The sequence below is a fragment of the Poecilia mexicana genome, unplaced genomic scaffold (genome assembly GCF_051168715.1).
Source record: "Poecilia mexicana isolate PSO_F unplaced genomic scaffold, ASM5116871v1 scaffold_9, whole genome shotgun sequence".
Taxonomy (NCBI): domain Eukaryota; kingdom Metazoa; phylum Chordata; class Actinopteri; order Cyprinodontiformes; family Poeciliidae; genus Poecilia; species Poecilia mexicana.
Window position 1 is genome coordinate 5,733,314 of NW_028263378.1, and position 19,171 is coordinate 5,752,484.

Sequence of the window (19,171 nt, forward strand, 5' to 3'; positions counted from 1 at the left end):
GTAAACTGAGTCTTAAAGTAATTGGTTGATGGAAATTAAATGGACTATTTTACATGTCAAGTTCGTAAACTAAGTTGAGTATTTTGAGCTTTAGAGAACTTTCAGTATAATGTTTGTTTACCCAGTTGGCCAGAATATTTTGTCTGTCTTCCTCTTTTCCTTGCAAAGCCACAGAAGCCAATAAAGTGTGGAATGTGAGTTGAGACTACTGTTGCGCACTCACTGACGATGGCGGCTACCTAACCCACCTGCAGCAGATTTCAAGGCGCGCGCACGGCTCCCTCCCAGCCCCGTCACAGAGGCTCCCGTCGCTTGGTATTTAAATCGCGCCCCTGCGCGCAGAGAGCCACAAGCATGCCTCGTCTCTAGAGAGGCAGGGCGCGACTTGGAGACGCTTTGGTTCAGAGAGAGAGAGAACTGTGCAGCCGCTGCTGAAGCAGAGCGCAGGAGTTTTATCCCAACTTCACTGCTGCAGGTCGTTGAGACACAGCGACCTTGTTCTCAGGGGTAAGTTCCTGCTGCTGAAATATCTCAGCCCGCTGTCGTTGTTTCTCTCCTCCAGTGTCGGTGTTTATCTAAGCTGCGCATCCCACCGTTATATGACGATGTTGATCATGAGGAATGATGAAAGTAGTCTAGAAATTATATAAACGGTGCAAATTTACAGCCTTCTGCCTCAGTGTGTGGTTTTTCAAATTCTGCAAAAGTACTTGTTGCTGATGAAAATAACACTAGATTTGCGATTGATGGGGAAAATCCTGTTTGTTTTTCTCCTTCTGTACACTTACGCAAGAAAGGACGGCAATAAAAACATTTTTTTTTAAATAAAAATGATTTTTGCGTTTTGTTTAGGTGAAAAATTACATGTAAAAAATGAAATCTATTTGGATATTTGTCTATGTGCTCATGGGTAATTGTTGTTATTGGTAACAATACTGAGTGATTTTTTTTAAATTATTTTTTGATTTGCAGGCAATTCAAGGAGTTAGCTATATTTTTGCGTGTGAGACATTCGACAAATGCATTTCTGAAACCAAAAGTTCACATTTGAAACTTTGCATTGTTCATTTTGTTGCTGTCTTAACAGGGACCCAAAATAACTTGCCCCTTTTTATGTATGATCGGATTAAACAAAATATGCGAGAAATTCTGCAGAATGGCCTTTGATCCCCGTTTTTTTAATCATATCCCGCTAATTAATTCACTTTGTTTTTCACGTGCTGCAATGTGCAACAATAACATTATGTTGAAAGCACATTTTCACACATCGACTGACAGAATTCAGTTAAGGGGAAAACGGAGAATAGTTGACCTTGTGGCTCCAAAAGGCGCAAGAAGCTGGCCGGGTTTAAAAAAAAATAAAAATAAAAATTAGAAAACTGGTATTTTCTTCTATCCATGAATTCTCAATCTATGAGAGCAAATAAATGCCCTGGTTTGGAAGGAAATGAAATGATTTCCAGTTGCTATGAAACCAATGAAGAATTAACATAACAGACGACTTTGGGTTGTCGTCTGTACTCATGATGTTGGTGAGTGTAGCAATTATCTAATTTGTGACTCCATATTTGTGCCCCCCCCCCTCTCCCTCTCACGCTCCTTTATAATCCATGTCAGTTATTTGCTTGACATTGTTAATGGGGTTCTTTTTTTATTATTTTTTATTCGTAATCCCTTTGTAGTCATACCCTTCCAGACACAGCAGTATTCCCAGAAAAGACCCTGATCCCGATATTCAGAGCACATTCACCTTCCATTTCCTCATCGTCTCTGGTTATTTCTTATCTCAGTGGGGGGGAAAGCTGCACATATGGAGAATTAAAGGGCCGCCAGATTAAGTTATTCCAGCCAGAGTTCACAGTATTCACCACAACACTTTTTCCCCCTCTGAATGCATGAACTGAGGACACCGCTCCCTGATCTGTGGGTGCTGTTGGTGTCTAAAAGTGCGACTTGTCTACATGAATATACTGGTGTGTACAGAACTTTGTTTTGTATGACAAGCTTGTGGGGAAAGACGTCAGAACCAACTTTACTGAGAATGTTTGTGGCACATCTGTAAAAACTGAAAGTGCGGTGTGAGAATGGGCAGCGCGCACAAACTGCTGGATAAGCTGAGCGCTGACCTTGGTGTTGAATTATTCCCGCTGCGCGCACAGTGCCTGCCTGCCTGCCCTCCGTGCGCCGACGGCGCGCGCAGAGCGGCGGCTCTCCTGTTTCTCTGACACGCGGCACATTCCTTGCACGCCACCCACGCGGTGAGATGTGAGATTTTCAATGAAAAAACCGCAACTCGTTCAAGTGGCTTTGCATTAAACAGAAGAAAGAAAAAATAAACAAGGGTGATGGAGCTGAATATGCAGTTTCCAATTCAGACGTAGTCATTTAACATTTTTCTTTAGGTATTTACAAAACGGGCGCTGCTGAAATGTTTATCCAAGTCTGCTAAATTTAGGCATGCTGTATCCATGTCATTGTCATTGGACATTTGAGTACAAATAAAGTCCAGATTGACTTTTTATTCAGACATTTTCAACGGTTTAAAATGGAAATTTTTACTGTATTACAGTTGATTTGTGACCTATAAAAGTGTCAGATTGCTAATGAAAATATGCTTTGGTGTCTATATTGTTTTGTGTGTGTGTGTGTGTGTGGGGGGCGTGGGGGGTTCTTTCTTTTTTTCTGCTGCTTGTGCAGATGAGGGTGCAAAGCTAGCTTGATCTGAAAATGCACGACAAAAATTCTGATGTTACTTGTGCACATCCGATCTTGGAAGCCAAAAGTGAATGTCTGTTTAGCTGTTGTGACTCAGGGGATTCGTCTTACAATACCTCTGGACAGAGGGCAGCAACACCCTCAACAGGAAAAAACAGCTGCTGCCTTCCTTCCTACTTCATTCAAATATTTTTTTCAAGTTTTTTTCAGTACAAATTATGGTTTTCTAAACTTTATCCCCATTTAGAGGTGGAACAGACATTTGGGCTAACTTGTTACTTTAACAGTTTTGAATAGAGCTGCTTTTACGGCACAATCTGATATGCACAAGCATTTAGTGCTTCTTTATTTGATTACGTTTTCTAAGTAATTGGCAAACTTTCCAGTAATCTTCTTTGGACAATTGTTTAGGCATAAAAATTTGGTAAAAAGTAATCAGGGATATTTGCTGGGGCATTGCAGTATATTGGAGCATGTGCATCAATGTCACAGTAAAATTTATATTATTCCCCCTATGATTTGAATGTTGTATTATTGATTCTGGTATCTGATGTATAAAATGTGGGTTTCATGTTTTCCTCGATTCAGAGAAAAAAGGATCTGTTGACACTATGGTCTGAGCGGTGTAGATCTATGCAGTGGGTGCGGGCTATACAACAATTTAAAAATGGATTGATCAATTCCATTTACTTTGAAACCATGAGCATACTAGAGAAACTTACTAGTAGACTGGAGAGCTATGAAAATGTATGTGGAGGTTAGGTCACTCGAGAGAGGCCCGTTTATGATTCTGAAAGGCAAGGCTCACTTGTATTGCAGCCTCATAAACGGGATCCAAATTTAAAGTGCTTTTCAGAAAACAAAGGAACAGAGGAAAGGAAAATTATAATAAAGATGAAAAATGACAAAATGGAACCTTTTAATCATCAGGAAAACAGAAGCTTAACTGTACACATTTTTAGACAAAAAAGCTAAAACTGAATTCATTCAATCTTTTACAGAATATGAGAAAACACAGTCAACTGTAATGCTTTTCCTATTTTAAGGTACCCAACAGTTGCTCCATGTAACAGGTTTGTAGGGAATTGGCTCCAGACCTGAGAAGCAGATAAATGAAATGTGGCCCCCCTTTAAGGTCTGAAAGTTGAGTAAACTCTAAGTGGTGTAGCAGGTTCATTCAGGTTCATATAGATTTAGTGGCAAAACCATTTTGTGCTTTACTGACCAATAATCAGATTTTAAAATGTATCCTTTAACTAGCATTTAAGCCAGGAATTGAACTGGGCACAACTGGTGCCCAGTTCAAGGACTGCAGTCGCCATTTGTGGCGTGTTTGGACAACCACTGATCAAAAGTGAGGTGATTTTATTAAAAAAAATAAATAAATAAAAAGCGAGTTAGAAAATGTTCAAATAAAGCACCAAAATGTTGTTGGAAAAATTTATTTGAAACAACTAGCTTCCTATATTAAAAACAACTTTTTCCTTTTAAATATTGAGAAACCTTTCCAAGAAAATCTAGCAGTAATGCATTTTATTACGTGTTTCTTTAAGTGATTCCATTCAGTGTTACTAATTGGTTGCTTAGTCTCTAAACATTGTTTAAGCCTCATTAGGATGGTATGTTTATATCCAAATTACTAATGCTCTTTAGCATAATTGCGGCAAGTAATTGAATGTTGCGGAGATTTCCAAATAGAAATAATCTGGAATTTATTTACAATATTCTAAATATTTGCTTTTCAAATGATTTGATAAATGCATCTGTTCTAATGCAGTTCCCTCAGTGTGCAGAGGTATAAACAGGTTTTAACAGATTGCAACTACTGCTTGAGAACATCACCTGCAAGATAATTCTCCTAAGAGCAAAGCATGCTACAGATCCTAGTCTGAATTTTTGTTTTTCTTATTAATACATGTGTTATGGTGCTAAAAATACACATGGGTAATAAAGGATGCACTTTCACCACATGATTTTACAAAAAAACAAACACAGAGTCACAAGACCATTTGAGCAGGCATTGATAAGCACTAAATAGGTATTTAGTAAATTAATAATCCATTTTTTCAGCTGTGTCTATAGCAGTGGCTGCTATGGTGATTCTACAGGAAGCAATGTTGGACTTGGGAAAATGATCTTGATGCAACATATAAACTGACTTGAGATGATTTCTAAAGAACTTTGATAATTGATTCCTACCCCTAAAGTCTGCCCTGGTCATTCTTCCAAATCACTTTCAGAAATCCATGCAATTTTCTCACATCATGCAAATCTCTTAAATATTTTACTGAAGCTGGAGAGTATGCGTAAGTCTCTCTGTGTGAGAGATTTTAATTAAATCCTGTAAAGAGAAAAATGGAAAATACACAAATGGCTTAAAATAACCAGTCAGTTTTTGTGTGATGTAATCAGCCACATGTATGTGGATTCTATATTTATTGTAAATTATCCAAACAAAATCAAAAAAACCACCTGACCCCCGACTTGCTTCTTGTTCTTTAGATGAAAATATAGAGTGAGATTTTACATAAAGTTCTGGTTACCAGCTTTAACAACTTCTGTACCCGTTTGACTGACTTATCAGTTTAACTAAAAGCATTTCTGTTTCCTCTTTTCAGAAACGTTCCTGCGGGAAACGGTACAAGTGAACACATAGACACAAGTCACACGCACACACAAGCACAATGCAGGAGTCGGAGCCCACAGTCTGCCAGCTGCAGCCCAACATCATCTCAGTGCGCCTTTTCAAGAGGAAGGTTGGTGGTTTGGGCTTCCTGGTGAAGCAGAGGGTGTCCAAGCCGCCTGTCATTGTGTCAGACTTGATTCGTGGCGGAGCAGCAGAAGAGTGTGGCCTGGTGCAGGTGGGCGACATAGTGCTAGCCGTCAATAACAAACCCCTGGTAGACCTTTCATATGAGCGAGCGTTGGAGACTTTGAAAAATGTGTCGCCTGAGAGCCATGCCGTGCTCATCCTCCGAGGGCCCGAAGGGTTTACCACCCACCTGGAGACCACCCTGACCAGAGACGGCCGCCAGCGCACGGTGAGGATCACCCGACCTGCCTTCCCATCCTCAAAGTCCTTCGATCAGTGGTCCCCTGTCAGTGCATACAGCCCCGGGCAGCAGCTCAACAAGGAGCCCCAGCTGAGGGCCATTGAAAACCTGTCCTCTCCTTCCATCACTCAAACGCTCTTGCAGAGGGGAGGGATGCAGGGCCAGGACGGGGGCCGCGGAGCACTGCTGTGCAACGGGCTGGAAGAAAACAACGACCTGCTTAAGGAGATCGAGCCGGTGTTGCATCTCATCAAAAACAGCAAAAAGGAGATTAACGGTGAAGGCCAGCGGAATGCCGGGAGAAGAGATGCAGAGATTCAAGTGGCATGGTAATTTCTAAAGTGATAAGTCATTATTGATCCCTTAATTTGACTGTCTTTTGCCTTTATTCCCCTCCAAGCTGATGACTGGAGTTGGAGCCCAGTCAGAATTAGAAGTGAAACCCTTGTGGGGGAAATGTTATTGGCTTACACAAGAGCCTGCACCTGGTCTGGTTTCAGAAAGAATTCCTGTTCACTCTGTCACCATGCAGTCTCTGAACAGCCTGGCACATCTGTGTTGCATTAGCTGTTACATCCAGGCTGTCAGTACTATGACTCAGAGTACAGTGGTGTACATAATTCATGTCTGCATGCTGGCCTCCAGTAAACCCCACTTAAAGTGACAGTATTTGGAATATATTTGTCAGCTGCTTTTCTTGATTCACTAAGCCAACTACGATGGCTCCATTAAATGACTTGCATCAGTTTGGCAGCTTTCCCTTAATTGTGAGGCTTGTGGCAAAATCCAACAAATTTGAAATGCACGGCAGAATTGAAATAATTTGCATGAGATATGTTAGTGTCCTGCATAAGTAAGTATATTAGGGTTTTTTTTGTCAGCTTGTGAGATATTTAAAATTCACAGCTTGGAGGAATTCAGTAGATAAATGTCAGGGCATTAGTTCAGTTGTCCAGGATGTCCTACGAGGAAAATTTAATCAGGAACATTTTCCAGACGGTCATAAAGGTTGCACTTAACTGTAGAATACTTGAAGTACTGTAAGCTTAAGTACTCATTTGGGACAAGGTTTCACAAGATCCTTCAGGAAAAAGTAACGAAAATCAATGTTTGACTTTGCCTAAATGGTCTGCACAGTTTTCTGTTATTGACATATCAGCTATCTGCTCCCACACAGTGAAGTCACATTGAGGTTGCAGTCTGCTTTTGATCAATATCTCATTTTTTACCCACCAGTGAAACTCTTTTTGTCCATCATAAATATAGTTTAAGTGATTTGTTGATTTCTGTGGATAGGTATACAGCATAGCACACAAATACAGGAGTTATGTTTTGAGTAGCTTCAGATGAATTGGATACAACCACAGTTGAAAACTAACAATCACATGGTATTCAGGTGTAAGATGACGTGGTTAAGATTGGTCTTTATTTACAGGGTCCAAAAATGACAACTAACCTTCAAGAAGGCACCGAAACATTTTAAAATCTATTTCAAAATGCAATTTGAGGTTGAATGACAGTCTTTTTATAAAATTCTCTGCAGCAAAACTAAAGTTGATCAGACTTGCAAATTAAACCCTAAAAATATGTGCACTGCTGGTTTTCTTTACCCTTGTGATAAGTCAGAGTAAAGGGATTCTCTTGATTGTGTTCAGCATGAGATGGAATTAGTTGATTCTTCTGCAACATCAGTCACCATGTGTTACACAGACAGTAAACACATGACTCCTATTTGGGTCAGAAACCATTTCCAGGATTAAAGAACAGATTGTGGAAGCTTTTACTCTGTAGGCGTTCAAACCAACAAGCTAAAAGTCTAACATTCTGGATAATCTTTTTTTTTTTTTGCAAAGTCACACTTAATTTTATTTTTAACTTTCTTATTCTTAAGAAATCCTCCTGCTTCTTGTTTGGCCTCAGATCTCAATGGTTAACCCTGAAATAATTGGGGTTGGCCTGTCCAAAACAAACTTTGTGAAAAGCCATCTTACAATTTTTAAACATGCGTTGTGCTCGGAGGGTATGAGGATATGAAAACGCCACTAGATTTCTTTTCATAGCAAAGCCAGCCTTGTTTCCAGCATGCGACTGTCTAATAAAGCAAGTGCAAGTTATTATGAGCCTTGGATATGAAAATTAGTAAGTTTTAAAATCAATATAAAATTTGAGACTCCTATTTTAGAGGATAAAATGAAGTAATTCTTGAGTTGTCTGTTTTGATAGATGATGAAAAGACTTCAGTTCAATCTTTTGCTAAATTGTATACCTACTTTGTCCCATCATATTGCCATTTTGTCTCAATTACTTTCACATAGATCACCAATGCATAAAACTTTTCATGACACTTGGGGGCATAAATAATCATGACATTTTCAAATCTCTGTATATTTTTTCCTAAAGGCTTTATCTTGAATTCTGTTTCTCTTTATTATGGTTTTGATGCTCATTTTGACTAGTTGACCTTATGTTGACCCTTCTATGTTTGATACTTCTGATCCTTGACTCTTCCTGATGAAACCGTAACTCAATCAACACATTTTTTAACAATACACAATATGATCTTAAAAAATAAGTACTTTAAGTCATTCACAATAATTGCAAAAGTATAGTCAAGGTGGAAAAAAATAAGATAATTTGAATATCTGCATGTCCCTTTGGGATCTTCTGCAGTAATGTCAAGGGTTGTACAGGAAATACTCAGCAAAAACAGATGTATTAAAGCCAAACCTCCTCATTCAAAAGCACAACTGTGGTCTGACTGTGTAACAAGGCATGCCAAAATCAACATTTTATGCACTATCAAGTCACCAAAGAGTACGTTTCAGCAATCAGAAGAAGTTATCTTTTGACTGTTTTGGTTTCTGATGAAGATCTCAACTGAAAATAAACATAACAAAATTTTTGGTTATTTTTAACATAAATGTTAATGTATTTCCGGGTAATCTTTCCACAGTAACATTTCTGGAATCAGCTTTTAAAGACCTATTGTCAGGAGCAGAAAAGCGCCAAACAATGGCCGTTGCTTGTTTTCAGCAGAGAAGGAGGTATATTTTCACAGCTCCACGTCAGGCAGATGATGCTCTGCGTCAGTCAGCAGTAATCGCAAATGACACATGCGACTTCTCCCATTGTTTCAGCCCGTTTGAACTCCAACTCTGCAGCGTCGGAAAGAATATGCTTTCCCAAATTGTGGCAATAACGAGATGGAATGTGACAGGAAGTGTGAAAGAGAAAAAAGGATGCCTATGAGGATTTACAATTGGCACGGACACGTGCTCATGGCGATGGCAAGGAAAGATGGGCGGGGTGGTGGTAGGGGGCTTGAGTGTGTGAAAGACTGTAGGAGGCAAAATGTGTGTGGGCGTTTTCGAATGGAGGAAACCAAACTTAAACAGGGAGATTAGTTGTTTTTTTTTTGTTTTTTTTTCCAAGTCCTGTGTTCTTCAGTGTGGTGGCAGCTCCAAATCCCACCCACAATCCCATTCTCACAGCTCAGATTGAGATATCTCACAATTATGCACAATCCTTCTTCACTTGTAATATTTCCCTATTGTAATTTTTACACCTCTTGGTTTGTTCAGTGTTTCTATTTAAGAGTCATCAGGATTTAAGTTTGCATTTCTTAGAATTTGCTTGATTAGTTTTGCCACATAGTTGCTTAAATAATCCACAACTAGCACTACCTGTAGTACAAAACAAATCAGTGCACCTTTTGAAAAGACAATCCTGTTTAAGGTTTACCTTTTAGACACAGAAACCTTTCATGATTTTAATAGCATCGGTGAGCAAACAGTCTTGTGTCCACAAAACCAAAATTGAGTGTTTACAGTCTGTGTGTGCTTTTAATTGTCAGGGTTTGCTTTTTTGTGAGATTTTTAAATTGAAATGAAAGTACCTTGTGCAAGATCAGAGTGCACACACCTGATGGAAAATTGGGTTTCTCTTCCAGGGACCTCGGTGTGGGAAATGAGACATCCATCCAGCTGGGTTCGGATAATGACAGGATGTTGGAACACGTGCCAGTGGCAGACCACAATGCTGATATTGACAAGGTAAAAAAAACAAAAGTACAACTAAAACGGCATGTTAAAATAATAGCAATGCTTTAAAAATGAAAACAATTTGAAAATAAGTTTATCCAAATTAGGTCTGAATGACCCACAAATCACGGTTGCTTTTTCTTTGCATTTGTCTGTACTGCAGTTTAATTCTGGCCAGGCTTTGATAAGGTGTCTTATTTGTAACTCTTTTACATTTTGTCACATAACTGCAAACTTCTGTGCATTTTATTTCATGCAGTAGAATAACACAAACTAGTACATGTCTGTGAAGCAGAAGGAGAAGGAAACACTTTATTTGTAAATATTTTTTACGAATAAAGTGTGAGAGGCAGTTGGATTCATCCCACCACCTCAGTTCACACTGACATCACCAAATGCAGTGCACACAGTTTCTTTCAAACCTCACCTAATGAGTAAATGTAATGCAGATGTGTGTAGTTTTACTTCAGTGTAAATCCAGCTGTTCAGTGAAGCATTCAGGTTTGTTTGAGAGCATTAGTGAATAAACAAAACCATAAGAAAAAAGGAACATGGCATGTCAAGGATAAAGCTGTGAAGAAGCTTAAACAGATTTGGGTTACTAAACAATGTCCCAAATCTGAAGCACTCCTCAGTCCATCTGCCAAACATGGGGGGGAAAATTTATTGCACAACAGCAAACCTACCAAGACATGACTGTCAACTTTAAATAACAGGCTAGAAGAGGAGAACATTCATCAGAAAAGTGGTTAAAAGGACATTGGTACATCTGGAGGAGCTGAGGAGATCCAGAGCTCAGGTGGATAAAAATGTTAAGAGGACAAATGTTAGTCATACTTATCACAATGCTGTTCTTTATGGAAGAGTTGCAAAAAAAAAAAACATTATTGAAAGAAATATGGTGGTGGCAGCATCATTCTGTTGGGATACATTTCTTTAGTAAGGACAATGAAAGGTTACACCAGGGTAGGACTTCACCTTCCCATCCACAGCCGAAGTTCAACACATGTTTTTACAATTTAAAACATGTATTTTAATAGGGATATGTCTTTATCATGCAGCTCTGCACAAGGTGGCAAACTGTTTGCTGATCCAATCACCTCTGCATTTTATTTTTCTGATGATTTGTTGCAGTGTTAAATCTGACCTTCCACACAGAAGGATCTCATCATCGGTCTCAGTGATGTGGGTAGTGTCGTAATCTGCACACAGCCCGCATTTTCTGCACAATTGTAACGCTTCTCGAGGCTTCATCAATGCAACCGGATGGGGTGGAATATTTCCAGTAGGCCTAATGAATACATGCAGCTGCAGTACGAGTTCTTCCAATCAAATGAACCCTTTTCTTTGATTAATCAATTCTTTCAGACCTACAAACAGAATGGATTTTCTTTTGGAATATGTGTTTTGTTTTTCATAGAAAAAACAAAAACAGATTTCAATGGCAAACTGACCTCAGAGGTGAATTTAATATGAAACGTTTTTGCTCAAACCTGAAGATTTGAAATGTGCATTTTGGGGAACATAATTGGTACAAAACCATAAATGAGAAATATTACTCCAGAGAAAATCTTATTGAACAGTTAGTGGTTTTAGAAAATTGCATGTCTAATTTATTAAGCTGCCAGAATTTTAGATGACACGCTCACCCGCGATTCAGTTTTCTCTCTGTGGGAAGAGATTGTTCTTTCAATCTTCAACCTGAGTTTCTCCTCCATTATGATTAATATATAATCACTCTGCAAAACTATGACAGCAGATTGTTCTGTAAAATTATCACCGATTTCTGGTGGCACTTTCTTGAAGAAGTCACTGAAGCAGGAAAATGTACCTCACAATCTTTTATTTATTTATTTTTCCTTAAATCCTAAGAAGTGCATAAATATTTTACAATCACACTTTTTCTCTTCTCAGGCTGTCTGTTTTATCCACTTTCTATCAGCTGTTCCCATCTACCAGATTTTGCCACTCATCATCTCAATTTCCCATCAGATGTTTTAATTGATGGGTGGAACGTTTACTGCATAAATACGTTTGCTTCAAATACTTTGGTAATTATGCGCCATCATGACATTCTCTTAATCAGTTTAGCTGTTATTGTCATTTCTTGTACATCAGATCCTCTCTTTTCCACCCATACCTCATTCTTGACATTGATATATGTTGATTTGAATCTGATGGGAGGCAGGAGGGAGGACCGGATCATTTAGATAAAGGAAATATAAAATAGTCTTCTGATAGATTGACCTGTTTTGAGTTGAGAAATACAAAAAAAAAAAAAAAACTACAGTGGTCAGAATTTATTTTCATCCAGCAGTTGATGTTCACTCTTCATTTATTCATTTGGCTTGCAGCCTCACAGAGGTGTGGACATACAGATTCATTTATAATTGATGGAGCACAACTTTGGAATAGAGCTGTTTTAGCAAATTGTCACACATTCCCTGCATTATTTAAAAGTAAATGGCAAAAATACCATCAGTTTGTGGCTTGATTCTAACTTTAAACCTTTTTCTCTGTACACTGACATAATATGCAGTTCTTTAAACATGTCAGACCTTACCAAGCTCACCTAACATGTCAACTTTATGACAGCGACAATGGAAAAGGCCTGAACAGGTATGTCATGTTTTGAGTGATTGCCAATTTCACCTTTAAAAAGAAAATGGCAGAATTAATTTGTCTTGCACTACATAAGACTTCCTCAAACTGCACAAGCTATTTACCTTTTCTCCTACTGGTGATCAGGATAGGTTTTGAATATCAGGCCTATTCAACTCAATTGTGTTGAAACCTGACCTTACAGCTAAAACTTGGCTCAGTCTGGGTAAATGATCGCTAGCCCATCAACATAAAATGACCTGTATGTCTCAATGGCAGAGTCAAAGTTCAAACCTCAAAACTTATTGAGACAAGTACACCTTCAAATCGATGTGCATAATAGAACACCTGCACACCTCAAATGGAAGCTATGGTGTAAAAAATAAGTTGTTTTGCAAAAGATTAGAACTTGTTGCCTTGCTGTACAACATATTAAAAAATACTTGTTGTGAAGAGTATTTATTTCTCTTACCCTTTCTGTTAGTTATACTCTTCACCAAGAATACTAACCTTTCTCAAACCACACACACAATTCATAAGTTGCTCTGAGTTTTGACCTCTAAAGTGAATTGAACTGAGCTTGCTAGTATTGAAAATGTCACAGTCAAATTTACAGGGATCTAGACACAAGTCTGTCAACTTCCATTTTCTTGTATGTTCTATTGCTGACTTTCAGCAATCCACCTTATTCCTGGGAGGGTTGCTGTGGAAACTATTATGGGTCTTACTTCCGGCGCCCACCGGAAGTAGCAGTATTTCACTGTAAAATTTATAGGGTTTTTTGCTAATCTATATTCATGATAGAAGATTCATCTTTTCCGGTTATTGTGCAGTATTTAGTAAAACTTGTATCTCTCAGATAGCATCTTTGCTATCTGAGAGATGCTCAGTACAAAGGATCGTAATTGTGAGTTTAATCATGGGGAGCGACAGGAACACGATCGTTACGTTTTGTAACGGAACACTTAATTAGCAGCGCTGCTAGCAGCTCGTTTCTCTGAAGAGCTGACAGTAATAAAGAAGAGAAAAGCAGAGAAGCTGGACAGAGTTCTGAGCTGCTGCTTTGCACCGAAAGTGCAAAACAACTACATAATATTAGCTTGGTGTGATGTGAATTTTATTTTTCGTTTGAATTTACAAAAAACAAAGTTCATGAAGTGGCTGCAGCAAGTGGTTTTTTTTTTGTTTGGTTTTTTTTTTATCACGTTTGGGCCAGCAATACATTTTTATAAGACAAAATAAAATATCCGGGGTTTATTTAGTCCATCACAACCAGAACCTCTTTTTAATAATCAGACTAAGTTTAATTTGTGGCTACAGCAAGTGTATTTTGAACGTGCTCCCAAAACAAAAGCGGTAGTTTTCGTCGCCTACCGACAGATAAGGAAACAACAAGAATTTGGCTAAAAATTCAAAAGTTGAAGAGAGAACCCAAAATGCTTTACGTGTGCTCGTTTCTTTGTGTGGATAAAAAGCCAACGGAAGGAAACCCGCATCTGCATCCAAAGCAACTGAATCGGTGAAGTAGGTGAATATGCTAGTGCGGGTTATTTACGGCCGTTTCTCCAAGTCACCATCCCACTCCGCAGTAACTGTATGTAGCGGTAAAACAATATTGTCACATTTAAGCTGTGATGGCTGGTGTTCACATATATTTTGGAGACTAAAACCTCTGACGAAAGCTGGTTAGCGAGTCGCTAACATTTAAATAAATTGCGGTTCCGGTTTGCGGCGGAAGTCGTGTTCATAAATCACGCAAAGCCTCATGGGGGCTAAGAATAAGGTGGATACAAGGTGATATTAAAGTATCAAGATGCATTTTACTGGTGTTAGGCACAAAACTCTCACTGGTAGATATTTTACAAATGAATCTGGATTCAAGGCAGCTATATTTGAATTTTAAGGTTGGTGTTTGTACGATTTATGAAATGTTGCAGATTTTCTGATTGGAAAATTCCATCTTGAGTTAAGAAACGAATGGAAAACTTTGCAAATCAAGCTCTTCTACTTCCACCTCCATTTTTTCTCAAATCACCTGGATTAAGAATTACAAACTTAGCATAAGATGATCTCTTTTGATTGTTTTCCCTTTTTATTATAGCTGCCAGTTATGTTCCCTTTTTTTTAAAGTTCTTCTATTTTGACATTTAAAATGTGCATTAGTACCGAGGCATAAAATTTAAAGAGTACGCTGACATTCAAAACTTGTTCTTGTCGGGGGGGAAAAAAAAAAAAATCTGCTAAAATCTCAAACGTTAATGCCAAAGTTACCATTCAGTCAATCAGCAGCCATACGTTGTGTCACTGTCAAGAAATTCTGTTTCAAAAAGTCTGTTCTGGCAAAAAGTTTTTCTTTTTTTTTTTTTTGTGGAACATTAAATTCTTCCTCAACTTTAGCGTCAATCATGTGTCACTGTTTAGCTGCACAGTGAGTCTTGGCTGCTGTATGAGACTGAACATACAACAAAAAAGGCCTTTATATGTACTGTTCAAAGCTCCAGACTCCTTTTTGCAATTTGATAAAACACAAAAAGACTCAGCCAGTGAACACTGTTGGCATTCTCTCCAGCAAGCATAATGATTATGTCCCTGTTGCTCAAAACTGTGTAATTAACAATGCCGTGGGAGATGATGAAAGAGCTTCTAAAGAGTGCCATTGATTACTCTGATCTTTGGCAATCACTTGCTGCTTTTCTCCAGGAACGTTTACAGGCGACTTTGGGGTTAAATTGCCTTCATTGATCAGTCAGTAGCTTGAGAACCTCAATGAGGTGAGAACTGGCTCACCCTCGACTTACGGTTTCGCACTGATTGCCTTTATCCTGGAGTAGAAAATAAAACGGAATTGGAAGAGGGTAAGAATGTGAATGGTTTTTGTAATGGGCTCTGCTTTCATAAGCCTGTGTGAGAGGATCTTGAACACAATGCATAACAATTTTCCTTGAGAAGAAAGAGCTTGGGTCCAAGCTGATTGCGTGGTGAAACACTTCTGGATAATGCTTGTTATCTTCACCCTAACTCTCCTGTCATAAGCTTCACTCGCATTCGCTTCCTGGCTGTGGCACCTTCCAGCTTTTCTCGATATGACACCTGGTGAGAAACGACTCGTCCAGCCAGCGCTGCAAGTGTTCCAAGGGTCAGAACCTATTAGAGTAGTTATAGTTGTGACTAATGCATATATACATCTTTGTGTGCTCTCTGCAGTCTACAGCCCAGGGCAGGATCTCACCCATTAAATCGGTGCAGAATGGCAGCCCCTCCAAATGCCCTCGCTTCATAAAGATCAAGAACTGGGAGACAGGGACTCTCTATAATGATGTCCTCCACCACAGCTGCAGTAAGGTGAGGCAAACACATCTAATGTTTTTTTTTAATTATTATTTTTTTATTGATGTAACAACCATCCAATATTTAAGCAAGGGATTTCCTTCTATTGTGTAAATCATTCTACAGTGGAAAAGCTAATTAATGTACAATTATCATAGGGATGAATGAAAAATAGTTTTAATCTGCCTCATTAATTTTATTTCAAAACAAAAAGACACACTAATGGTGCTTCCATGAACATATAAAACACAACTTATATGTTCACAATAAATAGAAATAGATTGATAAATTTATTGGAATTTTAACAACACTACAAAAACTAGTGATGAAATGCAATTTCAATCATTTCTCACTAGTTTCAGCTTTGTAGTCCTAGAAGGGCATACATTTTAATTTTCACAAGCTTCAATTTTCAGGGATTTTTTTTTTCAACCTTTGCCTGGAATAAAACCAGACCCTTTTTCTACGCTTTGCTTTGTGAACTTTGGTGATATTTGAAAGGATTGGAGCTGATTTTACCAAGCCCTAGTGTTTGGTTGTGATGTTTAAAATGTTTAGCTTGACCGTGAAGGAAGCTATGCTTTGGAGCTTACTGGAAATTGCATGCACTGTAAATAACCATCCCCCACTCCAAAAAGAGAAGTGCTGAGCTGAACATCTTTTTCTGCAATAAAATGTCTTAAGCATTCCTCTTGCTCCGGCTTTAATTGCGCAATATTTGGAAGCGTGGCCAACACACCCTGAATGCCTTTCACTTCTGCTGCCATTGCAACAGTAGGCAGACTACAATTTAAAAACATAAGGAGTTGCAAATGAAGACATTGATTTTCTGCACTGTTTGCTGATTGGCCAAGATGAAATGCATCCTGAGAAATCCAGAAATTCAATGGACCAAATCCCAGACGGAGATGAGAACTGAATGGAATTGCATAGGAAGGTATTGTCCAAACTAGTTCAACCTTGTAGTTTGTGATTTTCTTTTAAGCTTAATTTTTAGATTTTTTTAAAAATAAAATATGTTTTTCATCTATCATTTTAGACTAACATTCAATTACTGAATAATTGGATGCATTAACTTGGACGATTGTATTAAACTGAGATAATATTAAAAGTTGCCATCGTTGTAGTCCTTAAACTCGAGTTCATAAAGGTTAGCAGGAGAATGACATGGGTATTTCAGTGTTTGAGATCAACTGAGCAGCAGCCATCTCTTTTAAATTTGTTTTTGTTTTTAAATTATCCCCATGATTTGAACAACAGGAAACTGCACAAAGAATGTGAAATCTTAATTGGTCATTATCCAACACTATTATGTCAGAATTCTCTGTGTTGCATGTTTATTATGTGACTGGCTATGCTGTTCTATTCCTGTTTAGACAGCCATTGTCTGTCAAATACAGATCATAGCAGCCCTGGCGAGTCTTTCATTATGCTTCCTGTAAAACAATACTTGCAATTACCTGTGAATATTTATTTGGTAAATACAGGGACTTTGCAACGTGCTCAACCAGTTTAAAGTACATCTACCTAAGCACACTTGGAACTGGCTGTTGGAAATTTAGTTTTCTGGTGCTGATATTTGTGACTTTTTGGCATACTTCATAAAAACTGTCACTGTATGGTAGGAGAGTGATTTTCCCTTATATTTCAGGACTTGAGCACTTTGTAGTCAGTGAGTCACTGACCCATAAATTCCAATGTGGATCAAAGTCTTGTACAGTCAGATGTGAGCCCATCTGCTCAACAGAACCTTGACCCAAAATGGGTCACCCAACAGCACAATGATCACCAAACACACTAGCAAAACTTCGACCGAGTGTCGAAAATGGAAAACAATCGCTTTGTTGCTAAAGCCCGGTGATGGGCTCCTACGTTTCCTGGTTATTCCAGACCCGTGCATGGATAAATCCCCAAAAATGCAGCAACAAAATCAATATTTTTTATTTAATTTCAAATTATATTTATTTAGTTGGTGAACATAATCTAAGAAAGGGGTGGAGGCATGATCATGTGGCATGCAGGTTCACAGTTTACTGTTTTCATCAAGTGTCGTGGCAGCTGATGTGTGCAGCACTGTGGGACAATTGGTCTGAAACTATCGGGCCTGTTTTTTCTCTAATCTTGTTTGGAGAGTGCAAATATCCAAAAGGCCAATCTTCATTCTTTAAAGTTTCTATGTGTTTGACATTATTAGAAAGCTTAAAATCCACATTTTCAGAATCGCTAAATAACTCTAGTTGCTTCCAGGAAGACTTGTTCCTGGTTTTGCCGTGGCCAGTCATGAATTCCTGTGCTGTGACCAACAAAACCTAAGAAATGTTTCAGAAATATGGCATGTATTTTCTTACATGACTAGCTGCACAAATTTGACAGGTTATTTGTATCAAAAGGTATCAAATTGACATTGGGTGAAATTTTAGGCTGATATAACAAATGAGTGATGAAAGGCTGCAAAATCTGCAGGACCTTTTCAGATTTTACTTGTAAATATAATGGCTGCAGAGCTTCACCTTGTACTACAGGCTGGATATCAGAGGAAGTTTCTCAGTTGACTGAACAGTGTGCATACTCACCATTGCACAGCTTGACTTCAGCAGTCTGAAATATAATAGCATAGCTTGGTGTGTCTTCTTTTGTCATTCTATTCATCCAAGACCTAAATTTTGTTTGTGAAGATTCTTGTCTGAAGATTTATGGTCAAACAGCAGGGGATTAGATATTTTGGAGTATTTTTTCATTGAGTAATGAGAGCCTTATAATAAAGCAATGCATCATCAGCACACTGGTATTTGACAGCTCATATGGATGAAATGATTTTCTGTAAAAGAGAACTAATCAATATGAAATTTTCATTTTTGTCATATTATTTTTCTTAGTACTTTTTGTAAATCTGTAACAAAGCCATCCTAGTTGCTACCTTTTCTAAGAAATGACATTTCCTCCACATTTAAGGCTCATAAAATCTCTAGCCATAATTGGCACACTGTTCAGCTGTCCAACAGCTGCTTACAATGGAAATGTTACAATTTTCCTGGTATGGGGAGTTGAAACAGAGCTTCAGGTAATTTGTTCAGCATTTCAAGAATTGTGCCTTTAAAATTATTCTTTGCAAAATTATAGAACAAAAGTTCACATCACAGCCTTGGGTAGGAGGTTTTTGTAAATGAAATGCCTAACTAAAAACAAGTGTTTGCATAGATGAATTTTTACTTGTGTTGTTACACCATAAATCCAACAGACTTCTTGTCCAGGTGAGCTTAGCTGTTGCACTCAGTTGTGGTCCAATGATGCATAATCAACGAACTGTAAGTTTACAATGTAGAGATCAAATATGGAACAACAGTGACTGCATGAATTTTACGTTTTCATGTAAACATCTTTAGGAATGACATACAATTTGAAGAGGAATGTTTGTAGCTAAACAATGTTTAGATA

The 19,171-nt window shown here is 38.3% G+C and overlaps 1 protein-coding gene across 2 annotated transcripts in view; it reads left to right on the forward strand.

The window, feature by feature from the left end:
• The first annotated feature begins 343 nt into the window (after nucleotides 1-343).
• Nucleotides 344-19,171, forward strand: part of nos1 (nitric oxide synthase 1 (neuronal)) — a 52,346-nt gene continuing 33,518 nt past the window's right edge. Inside the window, exons 1-4 of one of the 2 annotated variants that reach the window (XM_088008668.1) lie at nucleotides 344-507; nucleotides 5,334-6,097; nucleotides 9,718-9,820; nucleotides 15,614-15,751. In XM_088008668.1, the coding sequence (XP_087864794.1) occupies nucleotides 5,400-6,097; nucleotides 9,718-9,820; nucleotides 15,614-15,751 (939 nt within the window). In that variant the 5' untranslated portion in view covers nucleotides 344-507; nucleotides 5,334-5,399. The remainder of the gene's footprint in view (nucleotides 508-5,333; nucleotides 6,098-9,717; nucleotides 9,821-15,613; nucleotides 15,752-19,171) is intronic. The other variant, XM_014989807.2, reaches the window with a different exon arrangement.